Genomic DNA, 12,504 nt, shown 5'->3' with positions numbered 1-12,504 from the left:
TCTCAAAATTATTCAACCCCTGTCTCAAGCACACCTGATGCAACTAATCACAATTATTCAACCCCCTGTTTCAAGCACACCTGGTGCAACTAATCAAGGGCTTCATTAGTTCAGGTGTGCTTGAGATAGAACACATAAATACCTCAACTGGCTAGGAGTTTGTTGAGAGTGACGTTTGATTGCATGTTAGAAATATGGCTAAGTCAAAAGAATTGTCCAAAAAGTTCAGAGAAGAAATCATTGCCTTGCACAAACAAGGAAAAGGATACAAAACAATAGCAAAAGCTTTGAATGTTCCTAGAGATACAGTTTGTAGCATAGTTCGCAAGTTCAAAGTTAAAGGAACAGTGGCTACACTACCTGGACGTGGCAGAAAGAGGAAACTATCAGCGGCTGCCAGCAGATTCCTGAGGAGGCAAGTGGTCAAAAACCCTCGAGTGACTGCAAAACACCTGCAGCAAGACTTGGTGGCAGCAGGCACTGAGGTTTCAGTTTGCACAATAAGGCGCATACTAAACACTGAAGGGCTCCATGCCCGGACTCCAAGACGTACACCACTACTGACCCAAAAGCACAAGAAAAGTCGGCTCCTTTATGCTCAAAACCATATAAATAAGCCACAGAAGTTTTGGAATTCTGTTCTGTGGAGCAATGAAACAAAACTGGAACTTTTCGGGCCTATGGAACAGCAGTATGTCTGGAGGAAGAAGAATGAAGCATATGCTGAAAAGAACACCCTGCCTACAGTGAAGCATGGCGGTGGCTCAGTGATGCTCTGGGGCTGCTTTGCTGCCTCTGGCACTGGAAACCTGCAGCGTGTGGAGGGCACGATGGATTCAGTCAAGTATCAGGAAATCTTAGGTAAAAACGTCGTGCCGTCTGTGAGGAAGCTGAAGCTTGGGCGTCATTGGACCTTCCAAAAGGACAATGATCCCAAGCATACCTCAAAGTCCACCAAGGCTTGGTTTCAGAAGAAGAAATGGAAGATTCTAGAGTGGCCGTCACAGTCACCTGACTTGAACCCCATAGAAAATCTCTGGTGGGATTTGAAGAAGGTGGTTGCAAAACGCACACCCAAGAATATTACTGAACTGGAGGCCATTGCCCATGAGGAATGGGCTGAGATTCCTCAGGAACGCTGTCTGAAGCTGGTGTACTGAAGATGCTTGTCATGAAGGGGTTGAATAATTTTGAGACTGCAGTAGTCATTAAAAGTAGCATTTTGTATTGAATTTGGATCAAAACCCTTGTAATATTAGTTATATTGAACTACTTAAACAGTTCTTGTGTAATTTGTTTATTGCAAACAGCAGAGAAATTGTATATTTTGCCAACAGGCCTAATATGCAATGGGGGTTGAATAATTTTGATTGCAACTGTATGATCTAATTTATAAAGCTGTCATAAATTCCAAGTCACAATATTTTAAATTAAAAATTCTATATAAAATTCTGCTGAAAAAAATGCTTTTGCTTGGGGTATGGAAGAGGATGGAAACTGTCATTTCTGTAAATCTGAAATTGAAGAAATGTTGCATTTATTGTGGTTCTGTCCTCATGTGGCAAACTTTCGGACGACTATCAAAAGATGGCTTGCATGAAGTTAGACTTTTTAACCATGTACCCTCAAACAATAATGTTCGGTGAATTAAGAAATGGTTGTCTTTAAATACTATTATATTATTAGGAAAAAGATTTATTTTTGAATCAAAAGGAAAAGAGCGATTGACATCCCCCTATTTTCTCTCCTTTCCAGCATTATTGCTACAAGGCAGGGGCAGTTAAGAGACTATGAAAAAATATGGAATACATTAAGGCCAAGTTTAGAAGATGATGATTATGACATCATTAATTAGCTTTTTTTTTTTAGTTATTTGTTTTTGTTGATTTGTTTTTTGTGTGTGTGATTTTTTTTTCATTCCTTTTACTACGGTATGTCTATGTCATAGGTTTATGATGTGTCATAGGTTGTGTAATTTGTATTGGTTTTGTTTACATAAATTTAAAAAAAAACTCTTATTCTACTAGAATAACGCTAATTCTGAAGCTCCTCCTCCATTCTACACTAAAACATAGGAGTTTAGTAGCTTTTTGCCAGCATTTCCACTGTGCACTGTCACTTCTGTAAAGACCCACAGACATACACACACACCCACCTGAGAAAACAATAGCAGGTATGGGCTCCTGAGGAGAGGCGACAGAAGCCAAATCTCTGTTTGCTCTCAATATCAGTCAACACAAATGTGAAGTTCTGGCCGACTTGATTTGCTGTCAGACTGCAGGGTGAGAGAAGAGAGGTTCACGTGTTAGACAGACAGACAGAGTGACAGAGAGAGCGAGAGAGAGAGAGAGAGAGAGAGAGAGAGAGAGACTGGGATACAGCACTGGAGGTGGGGCCCCCTGGTCATTCCTGTGAAAGTTGCTCAGTGGCACATAAAGCCAAAAAAGCTCTATTTACACAATATGAAATTACCTAAATGCTCAGCGCCGCATCTGCATCATTGGACCCATAGAACAAGTGCAGTAGAGACTTTCAGCTGCTGAGCACGGCTGAACAAGGCTGAGTGGCTGACTTCCAGTTTAGCGCTCCACTAACTTGATTGGGAATAAAATAATTTAAACTTGCAGCTCTTTTAGACTTCCCAAATGTTATCAGACAGACAGAATTAAATCGTGATAGTGGAGCGCGTCATTTCGTAGAGGTTGTGAAGCTCAAAAAAATATATCCACTGATTTACAGACGTCTCTTTCCCAACGTACGTCAACGGGGAAAAGTCTTTTTGGTCACTTTTCACTGCTGAACATTTGATTGTTTGTTAATTCAGATAGTTTAGCGCTGTGAGGAGAAACTCCTGCCTGCCTCTCTCACTGCGCTGTACTGTCATTCTGCTCCGATCGATCGATCAGCTGTGTAATCAGCGACGGGTTGGACTCAACCAACTCAAAGTCTGGTTAAAAAATGTGTAATTTACTTAATATTTTTTTTTAATCAATTGCTGAAAATAGTAAAATGATTATAGATACAGGCTACTTCAATATAATCACCTGACTATGGGGACTGTATGATGATAAGTTTTTATAAAGCGTGTGAGTGTACCTGTCCATGCTGAAGGGAAAGCAGAACTTGGGCACAGTCTGAAGAGTTTCCTGTGGGACCCAGATGACAAGTAAAAGAGTGCAGTATTATCAATATGTACTGATAATGTATAAAAGTAGAAAAGTAGAAAACTCTAGGGGGTATAATGTGGAGGAAATGATCTATGAATGAGGGAGAGAAACAGCAAAGCACACAAGGACATAACCAAAAAAAAAAAATGGCATTGCATGTTGTCCACATCAATACACACGGTACACAACAGAGGTATGTGCATTTGTTAGAGTTCAACCTGCATACAACATATGAGAACAAGGACAAAGACAGAACTACGGGTGGAAAAGAAACCAGTGAATAACTGAGAAGGGTGAGACACAGAAAAAAGCAAAAGAAACACAGTATATATATATATATATATATATATATATATATATGTAGTCTTTCAAACCTGGTCTGTGTAGTCTTCAGGGAACTGCCTTCGCACTTCCAGCCCTGTTAGAAATGGATGGACATGGGCAGAAGGTGGTTAAATCATGAAAAATCAATATGCTAAGACTTTTTAGGTGGTGCTCATATGATACACATTTTAAACCTAACAGAGGAGACAAAAAAAGGACTCACAAATTATTTATCATTTATGCACAAGGGGGCGCTACAGAGCTTTCAGAACCTGCAGACCACACATGGCCTAGAACAAAGTGACTTTTTCAGGTACCTCCAGCTGCGTGATTACTTCAATCGAGAATGCAAATCTAAAGACCTCTCAGCAGCAGAATTGGAGCTCCTCAAAATCCTTAAAACAGCCTCAGATGGCACCCTAAGCAACTTAATACTGTATGCAAAAACTTGATACTGTATGCAAAAAATGAGAATACTTTATACACTAAAAATAAGTGGGAGAAAGAGGCAGCAGTGAGGCTCACTGAGGAGGTTTGGGGCAAGATTTGCAGGTTTCAATCATCTTCCACGAACTGCACAGACTGGAGAGAATATTGCTGGAAGAATATGATCAGGTATTTTAAAACTCCACAGCACGGAATGTATAGAGATACAGATTCAAATTGTTGGTGGCAGTGTGGCTCAGCAGAAGCACACCATGTTCATATTTTCTGTGGATGGCCAAAACTACACTGCTATTGGAGGGACGTTCATAATGTACTAAGTACAGTGCTTGATATTCAATTGCCCTTCAATTTTGAAGTCCTTTATTTGGGTCATGTTCAGTGCTTGAAACAAAGGAGGGATACAAAACTGCTGCAGGCTCTTTTGGCTGCTAGTAAAAAATCTATTACTAGAAAATGGTTGAATCCAACACCACCAACATTAGAAGATTGGTACGGAATAATTCTGCAAATTTTTAAAATGGAAAAATTGACCTACTCTTTATAATCTAGATGGAGATAGGGGTCCACACGCACCCCCCGGATTTTTTTGTGGCACCTGATTTTTCTTAATCCTTAAAGTGTCTATTTTAAGACTATACTAGCTAGCAGACTGAAATAATGTCCCAAAGGCTTTATTTTTAACCCTTTATTCTACCTATCCCCAACCGGAAAAAGAAAAACAAGATACAGAAAGTGGTGTAACTTTTGAAGTAAACAACATACAGTGACAAATAAACACACTTTTCCATACAACTCTGACCCAAGGAATTCAATGGAATGATTATTTTTGACATTTGACAACATCTTGACTCTATTTCTGGACAAAAACAATGAAAATGGCAAAAAAAAGTTCATTTGATAACTATATTTTCCTTTTTTTTCATGCACCTAGGGTGAAAAAAAAATCACCACCTGTTCTTTTTTTAATCATTTAAGTGTCTATTTTAAGATTATACTAGCTAGCAGACTGAAATAATGTCCCATGGGGTTTATTTTTAACAGTTTATTACACCTATACTGAATCCAAAGAAATTGAAAATAGCTTAGCTTTTAAAGTAAACAACACAGAGAGACAAATGAACACATTTTTCCATACAATTCTGACACAAGGACTTCAATGGAATGGTTATTTTGACATTTGACAACTTTATTTCTGGACAAAAACAGCAAAAAATGTACATTTGACAACTATATTTTCCTATTTTCATGCGCATAGAGTGATTGTTTTTCACGACCTGTTTTTCCTTAACTATTTAAGTGGCTATTTTAAAATTATACATAGCAGACAAAAATAACCCCCAGGGGACATTAGCCTATATTTTAAATAGTTTATACTATCCTGAACCTGAAGAAATTGAAAACAGCTTTGCTTTTGAAGTAAACATGTTTCTATTCAATTCAGACTCAAGGAATTCAATAAAGTGGGTAGGCCTAGCCTACTAATAACATTTCAAACCATACTGACTATTTCTGGGAGGGAGGGGGACAACAAAAATACAGAAAAGGGCCAAATTCTGTGGGTGACTCAACATCAGCTGCCAACTTTGGCGTTGGTTGGAGCAGTGGGCCTGCACCTTGCAACTGTAAGATGGTTGTCTCCCACTGCTCTCTCTTTTGGAACAATTTCAAGAATAAGAAGATAAAAAGTAAGCATTTGACCCTTTTATTAAGATATTTAGTCATGGACGAGCCTACATGTAATTTTCCTATACAGTTTTATCATACAGAAATGGAGTCTGCATGGATTTTCTTGACTAGCTAGTGATGGTACATAGTTAGCTGGCTAGTGCTAACGTTTTCTCTTTTTCAGGCTGATTGAATAGGCCTATACTTACTAACCATGGGAAAAAGGACAAACTGTAACACAGCCATAGTGCCTCAAAAGAAGATTCGATCCATATCATATATTTTACATGTCCCAACTCTTTCTGAGTATGGTCATTTAACCACACTTAGCGCATGCAAGGGAGGGCACAGCGAGAGGCTATCATATCTACCACAGTATTCGTGATATGAGACTCTGTGAACCAGCCACTTCACCATACTGTATGATAGGGATGCAACAATATTCGGTATTTTACCGAACCGTTCAATACGCCCTGTTCGGTTCAATGCACAACGGCAAACAACGGTATTTTCGGTACGTTTCCCCGTCACAAAACTTTTTCAAAACTTTGTGCAGCTGCGCATGCTGTGTGATCCCCTCAGGAGCAGAGGCATGAGAGCAGCACATTGTTCAGGCTCAGTGCCATGCGCTGCTCATGCTGCCTTCACAGCCAATCAGAACGTCCCTGAATTTCCTAGGAGCCAATCAGCGCTTTGCATGTAAATGTTGAACGCTGAGAAGCACTGACTGGCTCCTGGGAAACTCAGGGACGTTCTGATTGGTTCTGAAGCCGGCATGAGCAGAACATGGCACTGAGCCTGAGCAGTGCAGAAACAATGGCGAGTGAAAGAGACTCCGAAAAAATAAAGTTTGAAGAGGCACCGTCATTGTATAGGTCTGCGGTGTGGGATCATTTTGGATTCAGCGTTGACTATGACGAGAACGGGAAAAGGACTGTCAACAAACAGACCACGGTGTGCAAGCATTGCTTTGCAAGCATCGGATACGTAGCGGGTAACACGACCAATATGTTCTCTCACCTACGTCGCCATCACCCGTCTCTTTCACTTGGAGCAGCACGGAGCAGGTCGGTGTCAGCTTCGACGGCTAACAGAGCACAACCGACAACTGCTGCGGCCTTCCAACAGCTGTATGCGACAAACTCAGAAAAACACAAAACGATAACAAAAGCAGTGGGCGTCTTCATAGCGAAAGACATGCAGCCGTATTCAGTGGTTGAGGACACCGGATTTCGTCACATGATGAAAACAGTTGAACCTCGTTATCAAGTACCCTCCCGCATCCATTTTAGTAGTAAAGTGATCCCAGAACTTTATGAAGTATGCCGGGGGGATATTGAAAACGAACTGAGGCAAGCACCCTACCTTGCTCTCTCCACCGATAGCTGGACCTCCCATGCAACAGTAAGCTACCTGACAGTGACTGTACACTACATACTTGATTGGGAAATGAGGGGCTTTGTGCTGCAGACTCATCCACTGTATGAGAGCCACACAAGTGAACACCTGGCTGAAGAACTAGTGCATGCAGTTACTGAATGGAAGCTAGAGAGAGCAAATATCCCCATTCCTGTAACCACAGACAATGCACAAAACATTGTGAATGCCATCCGTAATACAGATGTCTTTGGACCACACATTGGCTGTTTTGCACACAGCCTGAATCTTGCAGCGAAGAAAGTTGTGTCCCTCAACTCAGTGTCACGCCTCCTGGGGAAGGTCAGAAAAGTGGTGACATTTTTCCATAAAAGTACCACTGCTCACAAAGTTCTGGCTGACAAACAGCTGATGTTAAACATACCACAACACAGATTGATCCATGATGTCACAACCCACTGGAATACAGTACATGACATGCTTGAACGGTATGTGGAGCAACAACCAGCCATTTACTCTGCCATACTTGACAAAGCTGTGAAAAAGTCTGTGAGAGACATATCCATGCTGACTGACAGTGAGCTGAAGCTGGCAGAGGAACTCATCCAGCTGCTTAACCCTCTCAAGAAAATGACAACTCTGATGAACAGTGAATCAACTCCCACTTCATCCATGATTCTCCCGCTCAAAACAATGACACTGAAATCCATGGCACCAGATCCTCAGGACAGTCCAACCATCCGGGAGGCCAAGTTAGCAGTCACCCGGGATTTGGAGAAGAGATACACTGATCCAGATCTTCTAGACTGCCTGCACAGGGCCACAGTCCTTGACCCAAGGTTCAAGTCTTTACCCATTCTTGATGAAGCCATCTGTGACCAAGTCTACAAGCATCTCACAAGTGAAATTATGGAGCATCAGGTATTTGATAATTTAATTTTTTTTTAATATATATTGTTATTGTTTGTTTTCATAATGTGAATTAAAATGACATAACTGATTTGATTTTTTTTTTCTTTTGCAGTTTCAAGCAGTGCAAGAAGGCCCAAGCAACGAGCAAGACCAGGCATCATCAGTATCCCCTCCTCAAGAGTTATTTGGGGATCTTCTCAAAACAGAGCAGCAGACCAAAGCATTTCCCCAAAAGATTAAGGAAGAGGTTTCCTCATACAAAGCAGCTGGTGGCCTTAATGTGGATGCTGATCCTTTCCGCTGGTGGAAAGAACATCAGGTCACACTCCCCTACATTTCAAAGGTTGCACAACGGTACCTCTGTGTCCCTGGCACCTCCGTAGCAAGCAAAAGAGTCTTCTCCACTGCAGGTGACATTGTGAGTGCCAGCCGTTCTCAGCTTCATCCAGAGCATGTTGATATGCTCATCTTTTTGCAGAAGAACCTCAACATAATAGATCTTTAACTGACTTGATGTTGCACTTTGTGTAATGTTTACATTGTTTACACATTACCTATTTATAACTGAGGGATAGCAGTTCCCTTGTGCAGGTTGTATTAAGCCCTCTTCAATTATTTTGGATGCTGCACTTCACATTGTTGTTAACATTTTATATTTTTCATAACGGGTCAAGGCAAGTACTGTCTTTCAGGTTGTAATAACCCCTCTTGCTCAATTATTTTGGATGCTGCACTTTACATTGTTGTTAACATTTTATATTTTTCATAACGGGTCAAGGCAAGTACTGTCTTTCAGGTTGTAATAAGCCCTCTTGCTCAATTATTTTGGATGCTGCACTTTACATTGTTGTTTACATTTTGTATTATTCATAACAAGAGGCCTAGGCAAGTACTGCCTTCAAGTGTGCAGGTCGTAAAAAGGTTTGTTCAAGTATTTTGAATGGATGCTACACTTTGTCATGTTCACATTTAATTGTATTTGTAGTTGTAGTGTTTAGTACTAAACTTAATATTTAATTTGTGTGGTTTTATGTTTGCTGTTTAATTTGATTTGATAGTGCACTGTTTTTTAATAAAGTTTGTGGTTTGATTATATCTGTGCTTTTAATTATTTTTACAATGCAATATTGCCTTTGCTAGTCTGAGTAGTTTTATATTAAGATATTGAAACCGTACCATTACCGTGGCCCAAAAACCGTGATGCATACCGAACCGTGGGAAAACTGTACCGTTGCATCCCTACTGTATGAAGGATATTTGTGACCAGATACCATTGACTACGTTCGATGACTTTCCAGGCCGGTTCCTTGTGTTTCTAACTCTGAAACTTTGTAAGCTTTTCAGTTTTGCCCTTAACCTTGGTTTTTATTTTGTCACAGAAAATGCACTGATTTGGAAACAAGATGGAACACCGAGTCCCTTCAGACTGATCTGACAGAGATTTGAGCCAGCATAGGGAGTCCTTTATTGATGATGATGATGATGATTCACCAGAGGCCTCTGACAGTAGGTTCGTTCGAGATGAGCCAGGCCTGCGCAGATTTGATCACTGGTGATCGGCACACAATGCATGCCGGTTAGTTTTGTGTCTGACTTCATCCCGACTTGCTCTGACGTATTACAAAAGTGGACGGCGATAAAACCGCGAGAGCGAGGCGGCTGCAGTTTTTAGAGCCAGGCGCTGCAGTTGGTCTCCACCACCTGCACTGCCTGGCTCTCACCTGATCTAACAGCTGATTGGTTTAGATGTCGACTCAACAAGATGACGTTTTAGATAAACTTTTCATTTTTGTTGAATTTTAGAGATTAAGATTGTATTTGTCTGATCTGAAGGTTTATTCTGTGAACAGAAAACATGTTATGTGACTGATGGTGAAGTTTAGTTGTCAGAGACTGAACACATTCATCATAAACTATACAGAGTCTACTGTACTATATTAATATTGGACAGTTTAATTATTGAAGTATTTAGCAACACAGAGACTTGTAGTCAGTGGGATGTGAGGATTCTTAAAATAACATCAGATGTGAAGCCCTGACTGTATCTGACTGAGTCTTAATGAAAGCTGTTGTCTTGTATAAAATATGAACCTTATAGTCAAGCACAGTTTATTCAGCCTGTGTAGTTGAGGGGACAGGTCAAACTGATATGATGCTGATTTACAAGAGTTCATGTCAAATGGAGGATAAACCATGAACATAAACTACAGATCACCTGTAAAGCATTTTAATAAATTAATCTATCATAATTAAAACAACTGGAGACTGAAAACAAACTGAGTCTTAATGAGCAAATTCTACTGCTGGGGGACTTCAATATCCACATCGATGATCCAAACTGCAAAAGTGCAATAGACCTCCTGGAACTGCTCCACTGCCTTCACTTCACCCAGCATGTCAACTTCCCCACCCACTGTCGCGGCCACATCCTGGACCTAGTCTGCTCCGCCGGTCTCACCCTCCACCAACTCTCCAGTACCAGCCTCCACATCTCGGATCACCTGGCCATCACTGCGGACTTCAAGACCCCACTCCCTCCCCCAAAGCTCACACGCAACATATCCTTCAGAAATATCAAGTCCATCTCCCCCTCTGCTTTCTCTGACTCACTGGCAAACACGCTGTCCGCATCCACCACCCCGCTGACCCCAAACCCCTCTGACCTGGTCACCCTCTACAACAACACACTGTCCCTCTGCCTCGACAAACTGGCTCCCTTAAACACCAAAACTGTCTCATTTACTCACTCATCTCCCTGGTACACTCCTGAACTCCGTCACATGAAAACCCGTAAGCGCCAGCTTGAAAGACTTTACAAAAAAAACAGTCTCACAGTCCATCTCCATGCCTATACAGACCACTTTTCAAACTACAAAGACGCCCTCACTGCTGCCCGGTCCAACTACTGCTCACAACTCATTCACTCTGGCTCCAATAACCCCAAGACTCTCTTTTCCACTGTCAATAAACTCCTCAAACCCTGCGACAACACCCTCTCCTCCATCACAACTGGCAAATGCAACTCCTTTCTGGCATTTTTTCAATCAAAGATCGAAACCATTTACACTCAACTCAGCACCCCCCCCCCCCCCATCTCAGTCTCTCCGGCGCTCACCGCCTCCACCACCACTCAACCATTGTCACACTTCACCCCTGTCTCCCCCCCGGAACTCCTCCCCATCATCTCCAAGATGAAGAGCTCCACCTCCGTCCTGGACCCCATACCATCCTCCATCATCAAAGTCTGCCTCCCAACAATCTCCCCACTCATCACTACCATCATTAACTCCTCCCTCACCTCTGGCTCTATCCCTAAATCTCTGAAACTGGCTGCTGTCACCCCCATCCTCAAAAAACCTGGCCTGGACTCTGACGTCATCTCAAATTTCCGTCCCATCTCGAACCCTCCCTTTCTGTCAAAAATTCTGGAACATGTTGTCGCCTCCCAAATCAAGACCCACCTCCGCTCTCATGAACTATATGAACCATTTCAATCTGGATTCCGCCCTCAACACAGCACCGAAACCGCTCTCCTCAAAATCACTAATGACCTCCTCCTCTCTGCCGACTCTGGCCACCTCAGCATACTCATCCTCCTCGACCTCACTGCTGCCTTTGACACCATCAACCACACCACTCTGCTGTCCCGCCTACAAACTTCCCTCAACATCACTGGCTCTGCTCTCTCCTGGCTCAAATCATACCTCACCGACAGACATCAGTTCATCCATGTCAACAACTGCACCTCCTCCACCGTCCCCCTGCTTCAAGGTGTCCCTCAGGGCTCGGTGCTTGGTCCTCTCCTCTTCATCATCTACTTACTCCCCTTTGGTTCTATCATTCGTTGTCATGGTCTCCATTTCCACTGCTACTCTGACAACATCCAAATCTACATCTCCACAAAATCCCTCACTCCGGCCACCCACTCTACTCTCACCAACTGTCTGACTGAACTCCAATCATGGCTGCAAACCAACTTCCTCAAACTCAACTGTGACAAATCTGAAATAATACTCATCGGCCCAAAATCCCTCTCTACATCAACACAAAACTTCCCCCTCAGCATCGACAATACCACCCTCTCTCCTTCCCCATTCATCCGCAACCTTGATATCATCTTCGACAATAACCTCACATTTGAACATCGCATTAGCCGCCTCGCCCAAACTGCCTTCTTTCACCTCAGAAATATTGCCCGTCTCCGTCCATTACTCTCCTTCTCTGCTGCTGAAACTCTCATCCATGCTTTCATCACCTCAAGACTCAACTACTGCAACAGCATCCTCTACGGCTCATCATCCAAAGTCTTCAACAAACTCCAGTACATCCAGAACTCTGCTGCCCACCTCCTCACCCACACCCGCTCCCGTGAACATATAACCCCTGTGCTGCAAAACCTACACTGGCTCCCTGTCCTGTATAGAATCAACTTCAAGATCCTCCTCCTCACCCACAAAGCCCTCCACAACCGGGCCCCCTCCTACCTCACGGACATGCTCCACTGCCACACTCCCTCCCGCAACCTTCGATCATCCAACAAAAACCTCCTCTCACCTCCACACAGGACCAAGCACTGAACCTGGGGCGACAGAGCCTTCTCTATAGCCACCCC

At 42.5% G+C, this 12,504-nt stretch overlaps 2 protein-coding genes across 8 annotated transcripts in view; one reads left to right on the top strand and one right to left on the bottom strand.

Moving 5' to 3' along the window:
* Positions 1-12,504, bottom strand: part of dennd1a (DENN/MADD domain containing 1A) — a 201,118-nt gene that overhangs the window by 119,498 nt on the left and 69,116 nt on the right. For all 7 annotated transcript variants that reach the window (XR_013488182.1, XM_033646211.2, XM_078162368.1 and 4 more), the window contains exons 3-5: positions 3,542-3,585; positions 3,097-3,146; positions 2,156-2,275 (exon numbers count right to left, since the gene is read on the bottom strand). Coding sequence is in view for 6 of the 7 variants with exons in the window: in XM_033646211.2 (XP_033502102.1) it covers positions 2,156-2,275; positions 3,097-3,146; positions 3,542-3,585 (214 nt within the window). In the remaining variant the exon portion in view is untranslated. The remainder of the gene's footprint in view (positions 1-2,155; positions 2,276-3,096; positions 3,147-3,541; positions 3,586-12,504) is intronic.
* LOC144458803 (E3 SUMO-protein ligase ZBED1-like) lies at positions 3,955-10,375 on the top strand. Its single transcript, XM_078162370.1, has 2 exons — positions 3,955-7,901; positions 8,005-10,375. Exons 1-2 carry the CDS (start codon positions 6,390-6,392, stop codon positions 8,395-8,397), a joined length of 1,905 nt encoding a protein of 634 aa, XP_078018496.1. The 5' UTR covers positions 3,955-6,389; the 3' UTR covers positions 8,398-10,375.

Source organism: Epinephelus lanceolatus, chromosome 19 (assembly GCF_041903045.1).
Source record: "Epinephelus lanceolatus isolate andai-2023 chromosome 19, ASM4190304v1, whole genome shotgun sequence".
Classification (NCBI taxonomy): domain Eukaryota; kingdom Metazoa; phylum Chordata; class Actinopteri; order Perciformes; family Serranidae; genus Epinephelus; species Epinephelus lanceolatus.
Note: the sequence above shows the minus strand (reverse complement) of the source record. Positions and strands in the feature narration are given on the sequence as shown.